The 14,408-nt window shown below is 32.6% G+C and overlaps 1 protein-coding gene across 1 annotated transcript; it reads left to right on the top strand.

Annotated features, from left to right (window-relative positions):
• The first annotated feature begins 940 nt into the window (after positions 1–940).
• LOC111877125 (pleiotropic drug resistance protein 1) lies at positions 941–8,090 on the top strand. The gene is made up of 22 exons (XM_023873658.3): positions 941–1,664; positions 1,749–1,869; positions 1,948–2,036; positions 2,120–2,204; positions 2,287–2,446; positions 2,539–2,615; positions 2,700–2,844; positions 2,931–3,232; positions 3,314–3,595; positions 3,729–4,045; positions 4,137–4,297; positions 4,387–4,490; positions 4,578–4,728; positions 4,808–4,986; positions 5,403–5,735; positions 5,823–6,113; positions 6,194–6,277; positions 6,365–6,498; positions 6,586–6,813; positions 7,094–7,265; positions 7,353–7,607; positions 7,698–8,090. Exons 1-22 carry the CDS (start codon positions 1,294–1,296, stop codon positions 7,953–7,955), a joined length of 4,299 nt encoding a protein of 1,432 aa, XP_023729426.1. The 5' UTR covers positions 941–1,293; the 3' UTR covers positions 7,956–8,090.
• The last annotated feature ends 6,318 nt before the right edge of the window (positions 8,091–14,408 follow it).

Below are 14,408 nucleotides of genomic sequence, written 5' to 3'. Positions count from 1 at the left end.
TTCCTAGGTTTAATTTAATTTATAGAAATAAAATATAAATCTATTTATTTATTAATTATATAGTTTATTCGGTTAAACCAAAAAGAATGAATTTTAACCAAAACCAAACTATATATATATATATATATATATATATATATATATATATATATATATATATATATATATATATTAAGCAACAAAGCCTATTCCTAGGTTTAATTTAATTTATAGAAATAAAATATAAATCTATTTATTTATTAATTATATAGTTTATTCGGTTAAACCAAAAAAATGAATTTTAACCAAAACCAAACCAAATAAAATAACCTTATTTGGTTAACCAAACCAAATTAAGTGGAAACTAAATAAACCAAGCTAATTAAACCCAAACCTCATTCGATTCAGTTTCATAATTAAACCCAAACATCATTTTGGTTTTTTTTTCTCATACATAAGAGTATTCATAATGGTGAGTTCAATTGGAGAGTTGAATCTTGAATGAGGTGACAAACCCATGTGTCATTCAATGAATAAAACTCTATTATTATGATATGTCACCTTAACATTTAATAAATTTGGAGTTCAATGACTATTTTTTGTAACATTTTATTGAACTTTGTAGAGTTCAATGCATTGTAGAGAAAAAAAATAATAGATTTCTATGGATTATAGAAAAATGATGTGACGATCTATTGAATTTTATGGAGCTCAATGCAGCGTGAATGCATGTTAACATGTACATAATGACATGTTTTTAGTGCTATTTTAAAACATTTTCAGAATTGGATTCGACTACTTTGACTAACGAAGGTCTGTTAAGTACTGAAACAGGCATATTATATATTTCATTTCTGATTTAAAAGCAATAGTACAAGGGACTGATTCTACAATTTATTCATTTTATTACGATGTTTTGTTCTGGAACAAAAGGAAGAAGTATCTTCCAACAATAATTCAAACTTAGCCGCCTGAGGCTGCGCTGTTCTTTCCCATTCATTTAGCATAGCCGCCTCAAATCCTTTAAAAAGAAGATTTGCTTTCCTTACAAAATATACACCTTGATACAACACACACACCCCTCCTGTATCATCTTCAATCTCCCCTCTCCCATATACAGATTTGTATCTTTACAGACTACAACATCTACGAGATACACTTTCTCTCTCTTCCCCATATTCAAGAAAATATCACACTGTTCTTCCACTTTCATCAAAAAACCCCACCAGGCTTTTAATTCCTTCAGGGGAGTTCATACAAATTTTGGATTCTTGGCCAAAAATTTGGGGGTTTTGATTAGCGTTTTCAGTAACAATGGATGGAAGTGACATATACAAAGCGGTTAATAGTATAAGGTTAGGGAGTTTAAGAGCAGGGAGTACACGAGTACCAAGTTTAAGATCTGGAAGTACTTCAGTATGGAGGAATTCCGGCATGGATGTTTTCTCGAAATCTTCCCGCGAAGACGACGATGAAGAAGCTCTTAAATGGGCTTCTCTTGAAAAGCTACCAACTTTCGATCGTTTAAAGAAAGGTTTACTTTTTGGATCAACTGGACCATCTAACGAAGTTGATATCGACAATCTTGGAGTAGAAGATCGAAAGCATTTACTCGATAGGCTTGTCAAAACTGCCGATGAAGATAATGAGAACTTCTTGTTGAAGCTCAGGGCCAGACTCGACAGGTTACCATTTTCCCTCTTTATTTATTTATTTTTTTCATTTCTTGATTTCAATCGTGATCGTTATTTTTTGTGGGAATTTTGTAGAGTTGGGATTGATTTGCCGACAATCGAAGTTAGATATGAACATGTCACTGTCGAAGCAGATGTTAACACTGGTAGTCGAGCTTTACCTAGTTTCATCAACTTCCACATTGACTTTTTCGAGGTAAGAATTCAATCAAAGTCAGATTTGATCTATTTAATACTTTACTTAATTTTTTCTGTTCATTTTTATGTCTCATAGGGGTTATTGGCTAGATTCAATCTACTTCCGAATTCAAAGAAACATATAACCATTCTCGATGATGTTAGTGGTTGCATTAAATCTAGCAGGTGATAAAAACAATCTTATTTTTTTTTATTAAAATTATATATTAAATTAATTGTACTCATAATCTTTAACAAAACTTATGTAGAATGACATTACTTTTGGGTCCACCGAGTTCTGGGAAGACGACCCTCTTGCTAGCTTTGGCTGGGACACTCGACAAATCGCTTAAGGTAAATTTACATCTTTACCCTTTGTGGATCTTTATCGTCACCCTTCTAGAACTTCAAGTAATTGGTTTTTTCGTAAATATAGAGTTCTGGTAAGGTGACTTACAATGGGCACGAGTTGCATGAATTTGTACCCGAAAGAACTTCAGCTTACATCAGTCAAAATGATGTCCACATCGGAGAAATGACTGTGAGAGAAACATTAGCTTTTTCAGCAAGATGCCAAGGAGTTGGTTCACGTTATGGTTGGTTTCAAATTATTTTTCTGTTTTCGTTCATTATTCTTTTTTGAAATTTATAAAGTTTTGTATAACATAATTTGTACAAAAAATTACAGAGATGTTGGCTGAATTGTCAAGAAGAGAGCGAGATGCAAACATAAAACCTGATCCCGATATTGATGTCTTCATGAAGGTAGCAAAAGATTGAATACAAAACAAGTTTTTTTTTTTAATCTTTCATGATCGAAATTCAAAATCTTTATTGTTTTTCATTCAGGCTGCTGCGACTGAAGGTCAAGAAGCTAGTGTAGTAACCGATTATACTCTCAAGCTATTGGGATTGGACATCTGTGCAGATACCATGGTAGGGGATCAAATGATCAGGGGTATATCCGGTGGACAAAAGAAACGTGTAACAACTGGTAAAAATTTCAACTTTTTAAATCTTTTTCTTTCAAAGATTCTTTTGATTAATAAGGTTAAAATGGTGAAATGTAATTACTTACAGGTGAAATGATTGTTGGACCAAATAAGGTTCTTCTCATGGACGAAATTTCAACAGGGCTTGATAGTTCCACTACTTACCAAATCGTGAATTCACTTAAACAATTTCTTCACATTCTAGAAGGAACAGCCGTCATTTCACTTCTTCAACCCGCACCAGAAACATACGACTTGTTTGATGACATCATACTTTTGACTGATGGCAAGATTGTATACCAAGGTCCACGTGAAAACGTTCTTGAATTTTTCGAATCAATGGGTTTCAAATGCCCAACAAGAAAAGGTGTCGCTGACTTCTTACAAGAAGTAAGTAGTAGTATTCGCCATTGACTAAGGTTCTTGACTATCGTTGACTATCGTTGACTTATGGTGAAATTGTGTTTACAGGTTACATCGAAGAAAGATCAACAACAGTATTGGATGCGAAGAGATGAACCTTATAGATTTGTAACAGCTAAGGAATTTGCAGAGGCGTATCAATCGTTTCATGTTGGAAGGAAATTGGGAGATGCTTTGGCGACTCCGTATGATAAAAGTAAAAGTCATCCTGCTGCTCTTACGAATGAAAAATATGGTTTGAACAGGAAGGAGCTTTTGAAAGCTTGCACAGATAGAGAAATCTTGTTGATGAAAAGAAACTCTTTTGTCTATATCTTCAAATTGTTCCAAGTAAGTTTTGCGACATTGTTACCCTTCAAATTGTCCCAAATATTAGGGTTTTTTTTTTTCTGTAATTTGCCCTTTTAACATATTGGTTCTAATAATTCTAATCGATATCATTTTTTTTTTTTGTGTTTTTCAGCTTACATTCATGTCATTAGTGACTTTGACTGTGTTTTTCCGAACTGAGATGCATAGAAATACTCTAGAAGATGGAGGATTGTATACTGGTGCTCTGTTTTTTGGTGTGGTTATGATTATGTTTAATGGGATGTCTGAAATTTCAATGACAATTGCAAAACTTCCTGTGTTCTACAAGCAACGGGATTTCCTGTTTTACCCCTCGTGGGCTTATGCTCTTCCTTCTTGGGTCATCAAGATTCCCGTTTCATTTCTTGAAGCTGCTGTTTGGACAATTCTCACTTATTATGTCGTGGGGTTCGATCCTAACATCTCAAGGTAATTATAATTAGTTAATTACTTTTCAAGATTTATGATCAAAACTTGTATCTTTAATTAATCTTTACTAATATTGTTAAAACTTTTGCAGATTCTTCAAACAGTATGTGATACTACTACTTGTTAACCAAATGTCTTCTGGATTATTTCGGTTCATTGGGGCTCTTGGAAGAAACATGATTGTTGCAAACACGTTTGGTTCATTTGCACTTCTGTTAGTCTTTGCTTTGGGTGGTTTTGTCCTTTCACGAGGTATTTAACTTTTTCAGAAACGTAATAACATGATTTCTTTTACTTTTATTTGTCAACTAAGACACGTTTATTATTTTTGTTTATTGAAGATGATGTGAAGAAATGGTGGGTATGGGGGTATTGGTCATCTCCTATGATGTATGCAATGAACGGAATTGTAGTGAACGAGTTTTTAGGACATGGTTGGAGAACAGTAAGTTACATAAACCTTTGTTTTATGTGTTTATCTTATTCTATATAATCATTCAAACTTACATTTTGAATTTGTTTTTGTTTATAGCCTTTGAATGGGACAACACTAGGGAAAATGGTTATCACGGGTAGAGGGTTTTATGCAGAAGCTTACTGGTATTGGATTGCAGTTGTAGCCTTGATTGGATTTGTTCTTGTTTTCAACATCATGTTCGGTTTATCTCTAGCCTTGCTCAAACGTGAGTTTCATATCTTTGTGATATTCAAATCTTGTTATGGATGATTTTTTAATCTAACATTTTGCTTCTTGTTTTACAGCTTTTGGAAAAACTCAAGGTAATGCATCAGGTGATGATGATGAAGCAGCTGTAGAGTTATTAACTTTGAAGAAGGATGGAGATGAGGGCACTCAAATCAAGAAGAAAGGAATGATCCTTCCATTCGAACCACATTCAATTACCTTCGATGATGTCAAATACTCAGTCGATATGCCACAGGTAACATAATCGTAATTGTGTACTTGTAGATGGTTGAATTCGAAGAAATCCAATGTGCAATATGAGATTTTTGCTGGAAAAACAATCTAAAAAACCGGAGAAAAACCACGGGCCTCTACAGAGAAAAATTCACTAAACGATAAATTATTACAATCACATAGACAAAACTTTCAAGCCGATCCCCTGTTATACCTACACCCTCCAAAGACTTAACTCACATATTTTTGCACTCTAAAACAAGAGAAGAAAATAAGAGAACCAAATACTTCAAGTGTATTTAATTAGGAAACTTTGACACCAAAATCTTGGACTCCACCTTTTTTTTTCATTCTACCAATGTGGGGCAAATTCCTTCTTTCATATCAAGCAACAAATCTCAAAATTTTTTACTGATGGATTTATGGAAACTAATGTAGGAAATGAAAGATCAAGGGGTGGGTGAAGACAGACTACTGCTACTCAAGGGTGTCAGTGGAGCTTTCAGGCCTGGTGTTCTCACAGCTCTAATGGGAGTCAGTGGGGCTGGAAAAACCACTCTTATGGATGTTCTTGCTGGCCGGAAAACTGGTGGCTACATCGAGGGAGACGTCAAAATTTCCGGGTATCCAAAAAAACAAGAAACATTCGCGCGTATTTCTGGATATTGTGAACAAAACGACATCCATTCACCTCATGTTACTGTTTACGAGTCTTTGCTATACTCAGCCTGGCTCAGGTTAGCCACAGATGTTGATGAACACAAGAGAAAGGTCCGTTATACCCTTGTTTCATCTTTCAACACCTTTTTTAGTTGATTATTATACTGGTTTCTCAAGTTGAATGGTGTTTGTTTACAGCAATTTGTAGATGAAGTGATGGACCTTGTGGAATTGAATCCATTGAAGGATGCGTTAGTTGGATTGCCAGGTGTCAATGGTTTGTCAACTGAGCAACGAAAGAGGTTAACAATAGCGGTTGAGTTAGTGGCTAACCCGTCTATAATATTCATGGATGAGCCAACTTCTGGTCTTGATGCGAGAGCTGCCGCCATTGTTATGAGAGCTGTAAGGAACACCGTCGACACAGGAAGAACAGTTGTTTGCACTATTCATCAACCAAGTATCGACATTTTTGAAGCTTTTGATGAGGTAAGAATTTGCAGTTAATTACTATTCAACCATTCGTTCTTATGTTGTTCAATCTGTTCTAATCATAATCGGTTTTGCAGCTGTTCTTGATGAAAAGAGGAGGACAAGAGCTGTATGTGGGCCCCGTGGGTCGCCATTCTTGCGATATAATCGAGTACTTTGAGGTATGAACCTATCTAAATAATAAATATGATTCAACTTGAAATACGATCGATTAAGTTTTCTAATCGTGAATGTTTTTGATAAAACAGGCTATTGATGGCGTAAGTAAGATAAAAGACGGATATAACCCTGCTACCTGGATGTTGGAAGTTAGTACTTCAGCTCAAGAACTTACACTCGGAGTTGATTTCACTGAAATCTACAGGAATTCCGATCTTTACAAGTGAGTACATAATCTTCCAGTCTAAATATAATCATCTTTACTTATAATAAATGTTATCATCGTGTTGACTGGATGGTTAACTTGCAGGAGAAACAAAGCCCTAATTGCCGAATTAGGTGTTCCACGTTCAGGGACACAAGATCTATACTACCCAACTCAATATTCGCAATCTTTCATCATCCAATGTGTTGCTTGTTTATGGAAACAACGTTTGTCTTACTGGAGAAACCCTCCTTACACAGCAGTACGTTTTGTCTTCACCACCTTCATCGGGATCATGTTCGGAACCATGTTCTGGGATCTCGGTGGTAAAATGTAAGTCAATAGCAATTTTTAACATCCCAGACACACGTATCAAGATATTGTCTGCTTTAGGATACCTGACATCAGGACTTCCCAAAAGGTCATCCATCCTAGTACTACTCTCACCCAGACACGCTTAATTATACGTGTCCTGGAAGGAGAGGTATCCACACCCTTATAAGGAATGTTTCATTCCCCTTCCTATGTGTGGGACTGGCTTCGACATTCGACATTCGACATTTGACCTGTGCCCTAGCTCTGATATCAGTATTAACAATTTTACGTATTTCAGGGATACTCAACAAGATCTAGTGAACGCGATGGGTTCTATGTATGCTGCGGTTCTCTTCTTGGGAGTCCAAAACGCATCATCGGTGCAACCCGTTGTGGATGTTGAACGGACCGTCTTTTATAGAGAAAGAGCTGCAGGGATGTATTCTGCTTTGCCTTATGCATTTGCACAGGTAACTTTTTACGCATTTATGATCGTAAACTCTCTGCCTATGATTCTATTCGGTTTCTTAATGTTTTTTTTTTCTTCTTTTTTTCAGGTTCTTGTGGAAATCCCGTATGTTTTCTCGCAAACTATGGTATACAGTGTCATAGTGTATGCTATGATTGGATTCGAATGGACAGCTGCCAAATTCTTTTGGTATGCGTTCTTCCAATTCTCTTGTTTACTCTACATGACCTTCTATGGTATGATGACTGTCGCCATCACTCCTAACGCCAACATCGCCGCCATCATTGCCGCCTCGTTTTACGGGATATTCAATCTCTTTTCTGGATTCATCATTCCACGACCCGTAAGTTTCACTCATTAGTCATTATTACCATTTCTTTTACAAACTCTTGTTCTAGTTCTTATATGTTGTTATGTTGTATTGAAATAACAGAGTATTCCTGTCTGGTGGAGATGGTATTACTGGGGAAATCCATTGGCATGGACTATTTATGGTATGGTTGCTTCGCAGTTTGGGGACTATGAAACTAGACTTTCGAATGGTGAAACTGTTAAAGCTTACTTGGATAGGTTTTTTGGCTTCAAACATGATTTTCTTGGTGTTATTGCTGGGGTGCACATTGGATTAATTTTGTTCTTCGCGTTCATCTTTGCTTATTGCATTCGAGCATTCAATTTCCAGAAGAGATAGTCTTGTTTTTGTTTGTGGTGGATGCAACACGTGTCCAATTATGTAACTACTTGTATTAAACTTGTGATTTGTTTTTATGATGAAAGGAACAATTCTTGTTTCCCATAAGTTGTTTTAGTAAATGGTCTTTCTTGACGTCCTGCTATAACTAGACGGTTTATTTGGCTGGAGATTGATGGAGCCAATTGGTCTTTATAGATCCATAGGCTAATTGATTATGGGTGTTATATGCTATATCTATAACTAAATGAGTAAACGGGCTCTTGTTCAAGGTGTTGTGCTATAAATAGCCATTATCACAATTAAGACGGTTAGAATTAACAATTTTGATATGAGAATCACAACTCAATAATGATTTCTCAAAATTACTCCAAGAGTGAAAAACTAGCTAACACAACCCTCACTCAACACTCTTTAATAACCTTAAAACTTTTATTCACTCCGACCTTCTAATGAACAGTAACAATGATTTTTCAAATTCCCAAGGATGACATACTCTTCACTTAAAAGACATTAAACTTATTTAACTTATAAGATGGATGAAATAAATATTTTATTCTATTAAAGGTGAACTATGGATGTATTACACACCTAACCATTAATAAACTTGATTAAAGGTGAACTATGGTTATGAAAATTGAAAGCCAACGAGGAACAATAAATAAAATAGATTATATGATATTGTCATATACTCATATTGATACACTTTTCACGGTAAAGAAAATAGAAAAAGAAAATAAAAAAGTTAGTACCAGATAGTCTAGGGGAATATGCGGTGCGGTTTGATGTGATTTTGAGGAAAAACCGCGAACAACACCACATATACAGTTTGAGTTTTTTAGAAACCATAAACTGCACTGCGAAAGTTCTATAACGTATTGTGCGGTGCGGTTTAATGCGGGTGGTTTGTGTGGTTTGTACGGTTTTATGCTGTTTAACTATTAATATTTTAAATTTTTATATAGGAACTAAGGCTAAAAGAAATGTTACTATTAAGTCATCTCAATTAGTTTACATATGTAAATAGTACATGTGATAAATATTTTATAATCCACTCTAATTGATAATACTTTGCTAAGATGTATACATTACATATAAATAAAATTTCATGGCCTCGTATTAATTCCTAAATGTTACGGTTAATAGAAACCATAAGTTGGATCCGCGTTGCTTACCGAAACTAAAAACAAAGAAGAAAATATCTAACTTTAAACATGAAGCATATTTACGTCTTTGTGGTTATCCATACGCACCGCACTATATATATATATATATATATATATATATATATATATATATATATATATATATATATATATATATATATATATATATATATATATATATATATATATATATATATATATATATATATATATATATATATATATATATATATATATATATATATATATATAATGAGAACACCTAAAAGGTTGAGAACGCGAGAACAGTTCTGGACCAATCAATATATAAAGACATATAAGTAATTGTATATTTTAATTAAATTAAATTAAAATAAAATCAATCAAATTTCCTTAAATTTAGGATCAGTTACCAAAAAATGAGATATTTGATTTTTTATTTTTCTTATTAATGAAATATTAAAAACATTTTTTTCAAAAAAAATTAAAACTAAAAGAATTTAACTTTTTCTCTTAAATTTTTTTTTCTCATATTTCATGTTTTTTTTTTTTAAAAATTAATAGAAATCCAACCCCAAATCAATACATTTGTATTCATAAACGATTTTTTTTTTCAAAAAAGCTAATAGTATTGCAATCACAAATGAATGCATATCAATTTACAAGTAATCCACTTCCTTTCTTTTAATTAACTAAAAATAAAAGAGGTGTAAAAATTATCATTTCTTCATGAAAGAGTACCTTTAATCATAAATAAATACACTTATTTACACATGATTACATTGCTATTTACAAATGAATACCCTGGTATTCACAAAAGAATAAAACAATACCTCTAATCATAAATAAAATACACTCATTCACACATGATTACACTGCTATTTACAAATGAATACATTGTTATTAGCAAATGAATACCCTGCTATTCATAAATGAATACCCCTCTCACATATCATCAAACAGCTTATGTGCACAACCTTTTACCTTGAATCTAATTACAACATTGTGTGGCTATCTCTTCCATCAATTGTAAGGGCTGCCACTTGAGCCTTCAAAGACCCACTTCAGCCTATCGAGTTCTGCCAAGTCAAACAAGAACAAAAAAAATAGCCTATTGAGTTCTGCCAAATCAAACAAGAACAAAAAAAGGAGCCCTTACCTATTTTTGAATCGTTGCTGCCCTTCTCAATCACCAAACAACCCAATATCGGGGCTTTTGTCACCGGAGGCGGAAACCAATGGCAGACCCCACATCCCGCTGCTTCCATTCTCTTTTCTTCTTCTCTTTGATCCAACCAATCACCAAAGATGCCCCATCTTCGATCCACCGAGACCCACAACCCACCCCTCGCTGCCTCCTCCTTTCCTCCTCTTCAGCCTCGTCGACCACGGAGACAAAATAACATAAACTGATGTCTTGAATGAAATAACATAAAGAACTGATGCCTTGGCTGTATACGCTAACCCTAGCGCCGATCTTCGCTAGATCTTCGCTGGACTTTCTTCTTCTGAAGCAGAAGCCGATGTCGGATCGTCGATGATTGTTGTGGAACTAGAATCCAATGTCGCTGATTTGATACGTGGATTCAAACCTGAAGTTAGGGTAAGACGGCAGTGGATCGATCGATGGGAAGAGAGGGAAGAAAAGGGAACCGAATTCATTGAGAGAGGCGTTTATTTTGAAACCCTAAAGAGAGAGCGAAGGAGATAAAGATACATGATTATGAACGGAAAGAGGAGAGAGGGTGAGAAATTGTAGGAAATATGTAAATTTGCAGTTCCTATTATGCCCTTCTGGCAATTTAAAAGTTACACTTTAATGCCCGTAGTTTTAGAATTTTTCATAAATCGCCCGTTTAATAATAAACTTAGATCTAAATATTTAAATGGCCCAGATCTATTCTCGCGTTCTCAACCTTTTAGGCGTTCTCATTTGATCCTACTCCTATATATATATATATATATATATATATATATATATATATATATATATATATAGTGCATTGCGGTGCAGTTTGAACTGCAATTTTGAAACTATAAACCGCAAAGCGCACCACAAAGGTTCGAAACCACATGATGCAATGTGGTGCGGTGTGGTGTGGACAGTTTGTGTTGTTTGGTGCATACCCCTACTAGATACAAGAAGGTAAGCATACGGTATTCCTAAATAAGCTAACAAGTATACATTAATATGTGAATATATTTTTTTTAGTGATAATGACTTGTCATAGTAATTGTTTTTTTGTTTTATTCATGTGTAGACAATTTTTTTTATATATTTGATAATTTAATTTGTTAAATGTGTTTACATGTTATCATTGTCATCTGATTTAACATGTGAACACATTTAACATCTCAGGTGACAATAGTATCATATGAAAATATTTAACAAGTTAAATGGTTAAATGTGTATAAAAAAATTTGTTTAAATGTGAACAATGTTTTTTTTACAAAATTTTTAAAACTTTTTATAATTTATTTCAACATTTTATGATAATTTATTATAAACTTTCTAATACAATGTTTTAAACTTTGCTTATAAATTTTTTAACATTTTTCTTATACTTTTATATAAATTTCATACATTTGCTTTTACCAAGTATTTATAATTTTTTTAAACTTTTGTTATAGTTTTTATTTTTATTTTTATTTATTTTATTATTATTCTTTTTTTTTTTTTTTTACATTTTCATACAACTTTTTTATAAATTTCATACAACTTTTTTAAACTTTCATTTACAACATTTTTAAAATGTTTTATAAATTTTGTATAACAATTTAATACATTTTTATAACATTTTAAAATACTTTTGTTAAATAAAAATTAAAACGTTATATTAAAAAATAAAAAAATTTATAAACTTCTAATTAATAAGTATAAAATGGTTGTAACAGTTTTAAAACATTTACATTTCTTTTTTATTTTTTATTTGCTATATAATATTTTATTTTTATTGTTTTAAACATCATAATACTTATTGTTATATATTTAATTTATTTAATTTTTATGTTAGATAAACAAATAATAAAATATTTTGAATATTTATTTATTTTCAATTAAATAATATATTAATAAAAATGTTTGGGAATAAATCTATGCATCTTTCTACTTATACATTTAATACATTTAAGCATGTTTTAATTAATAAAATATATATCATACAACCATTTGTTAATATCAGTATGTTCTTTTTTTTTTTTTTTTTTTTTAGTTTTTAAGCTAAATTTAATAAATATAACTAGCTTCAACGTTTTAATTTTGGTAAAAATAAATTAGTAGAATTTTTTTTTGTCAAATCAAAAGGCTATAAATGAGATAAATAAGCAATCATTATGGATGCTTTAAAAATAACGTTTGGAAAAATTATACAAACAAATATAAAAAATAAAATCTCTATTAAAGATGGGGAAAATGACTTATCTAGGTAATTAACTTTTCATTTTGTTCATATTTATGCAATTTTTATTTTTTATATACATTTGACCATTTAACTTGTTAATTATGTTTACATGTAACCATTGTCACCGGAAATAGTCGGTGACATTTCATTGAAAAAAACTTTTATAAACAATAGAAAACTAGGACTGCAATATATAAAATTAAAATAATAAAAAAACTTGATCTCAAAACACAATTGGAATTTATCAATTAATATAACAAAATGACAATTTTTAGCAATAACAAACTTACAAATGTCAAAACAGCAACCACAAAACAACAAACAATTTTTATCAAATTTCAAAACAACACAAAAACAGCAAAACAGATTCATCAGGAAACATAAAACAGCCAAACTGCAACACCAAAACAGCACCAACAGCAAGCAAAAAAAAAAAACAGCAAAACAACACCAAACAGCAACATCAAAATAGCAAACAGCAACAACAACAAACAGCAGGCAGCAAAAACAGCAACATCCCAACATCAAAAACAACAACTACTAATTCCCTCCACGTGTATCTTCCATACTGCGACTGATTTCTACAATGGAATTAAACATAAAAATTCAAATTAGAGTATTAAATATTATACAAGAAACATAAAATAAAAGAATAAATAACAGTGTATCTTCCATATTACCATCCTCATATTTTTCCACATCTTCCAATAACTGTTCAAGATTAATACAAACATTTGATGCTCTCAACCAATCTTGAGTACAAATCAAAGCTTCCATTGTCTTTGGAAGCAAATTACTACGAAAGTCATCAACCACACGTCCGGATGTACTAAAAGTGGACTCACTAGAAACCGTAGAAACCGGAATGGCTAGAATGTCCTTTGCCATTGAGGCCAACACCTTGTATATTGTGCATTTGTCACTCCACCACTTCAAAATATCAAATGTTTCATTATTCATTTTTTCGGGTGGAGCATCAAGATATTCCTCCAATTCAGATTTTTCCATAGCATCTTCAACATCATTTTCATAAAACTCATCATATATTTTTCTCATTTGCTTATTCTTAACCACACCATCAAAATTTTGACCATCATTATCATCTGTATTGAAAGAACTAGAACCATCATTCTTGCCCGTTGAAGAAACATTAGAATAATGATTATATAGTTGATTCAAAACCTCAAACACTTGAGCATATAGTTCTTCAACCTTCTTGAAGTCTAAAGGAAAGATTTTTCTTAGAGAAAACTTCACAAACCTCATCTTATACCTTGGATCAAGTGCAACCGCAACTAACACCATCACATTTATTTTTCCAAAGTCTCCATAATACTTGTCAAACTTTTTCCTCATTTGATCACCCATAAGAGCAATATTGATATCTTCATCTTGTGTCCACTCCAACAAGGAAGCAAGTACACCTAATATCTCATGATAATGCATATTAGCCGTAACATACAAAGTTCCCGACATCCTTTTCGTGGCTTCAAAAAACTGCTTCAAACAAAGAGATAAATTTCTAGCACTTTCCCAATCTTTTTGGGATGGAAATCCATCTTTAAGATCTTTCTCAAATGCCGGGTCTTCTTGTCTCATTCTTTTAAAAGCTCTCTCAAACTTAAGTGCCGTTTCCAGCATAATGTAAGTGGCGTTCCACCGTGTTGGTACATCAAGAGATACCGATGCTTTACTCACAATTTTTGATTTTGAAACACAAGTATCAAACAATTTTGATCTTTCCGTAGAGCTCCTAACATATCTAACTGCACCCCTAATCCTAACAATGGCGTCTTTAATCAAATCGAGACCATCTTTAACAATCAAGTTTAAGATATGGGCGGCACATCTCATATGGAAAAACTCACCTCCTAAGACAAGTTTATCCATTAGATTGTCTTTTATAT

Source organism: Lactuca sativa, chromosome 4 (assembly GCF_002870075.4).
Source record: "Lactuca sativa cultivar Salinas chromosome 4, Lsat_Salinas_v11, whole genome shotgun sequence".
In the NCBI taxonomy this organism is placed as follows: Eukaryota; Viridiplantae; Streptophyta; class Magnoliopsida; order Asterales; family Asteraceae; genus Lactuca; species Lactuca sativa.
The sequence above is the reverse complement of the archived record's forward strand: the minus strand, read 5'-3'. Positions and strand labels throughout refer to the sequence as shown.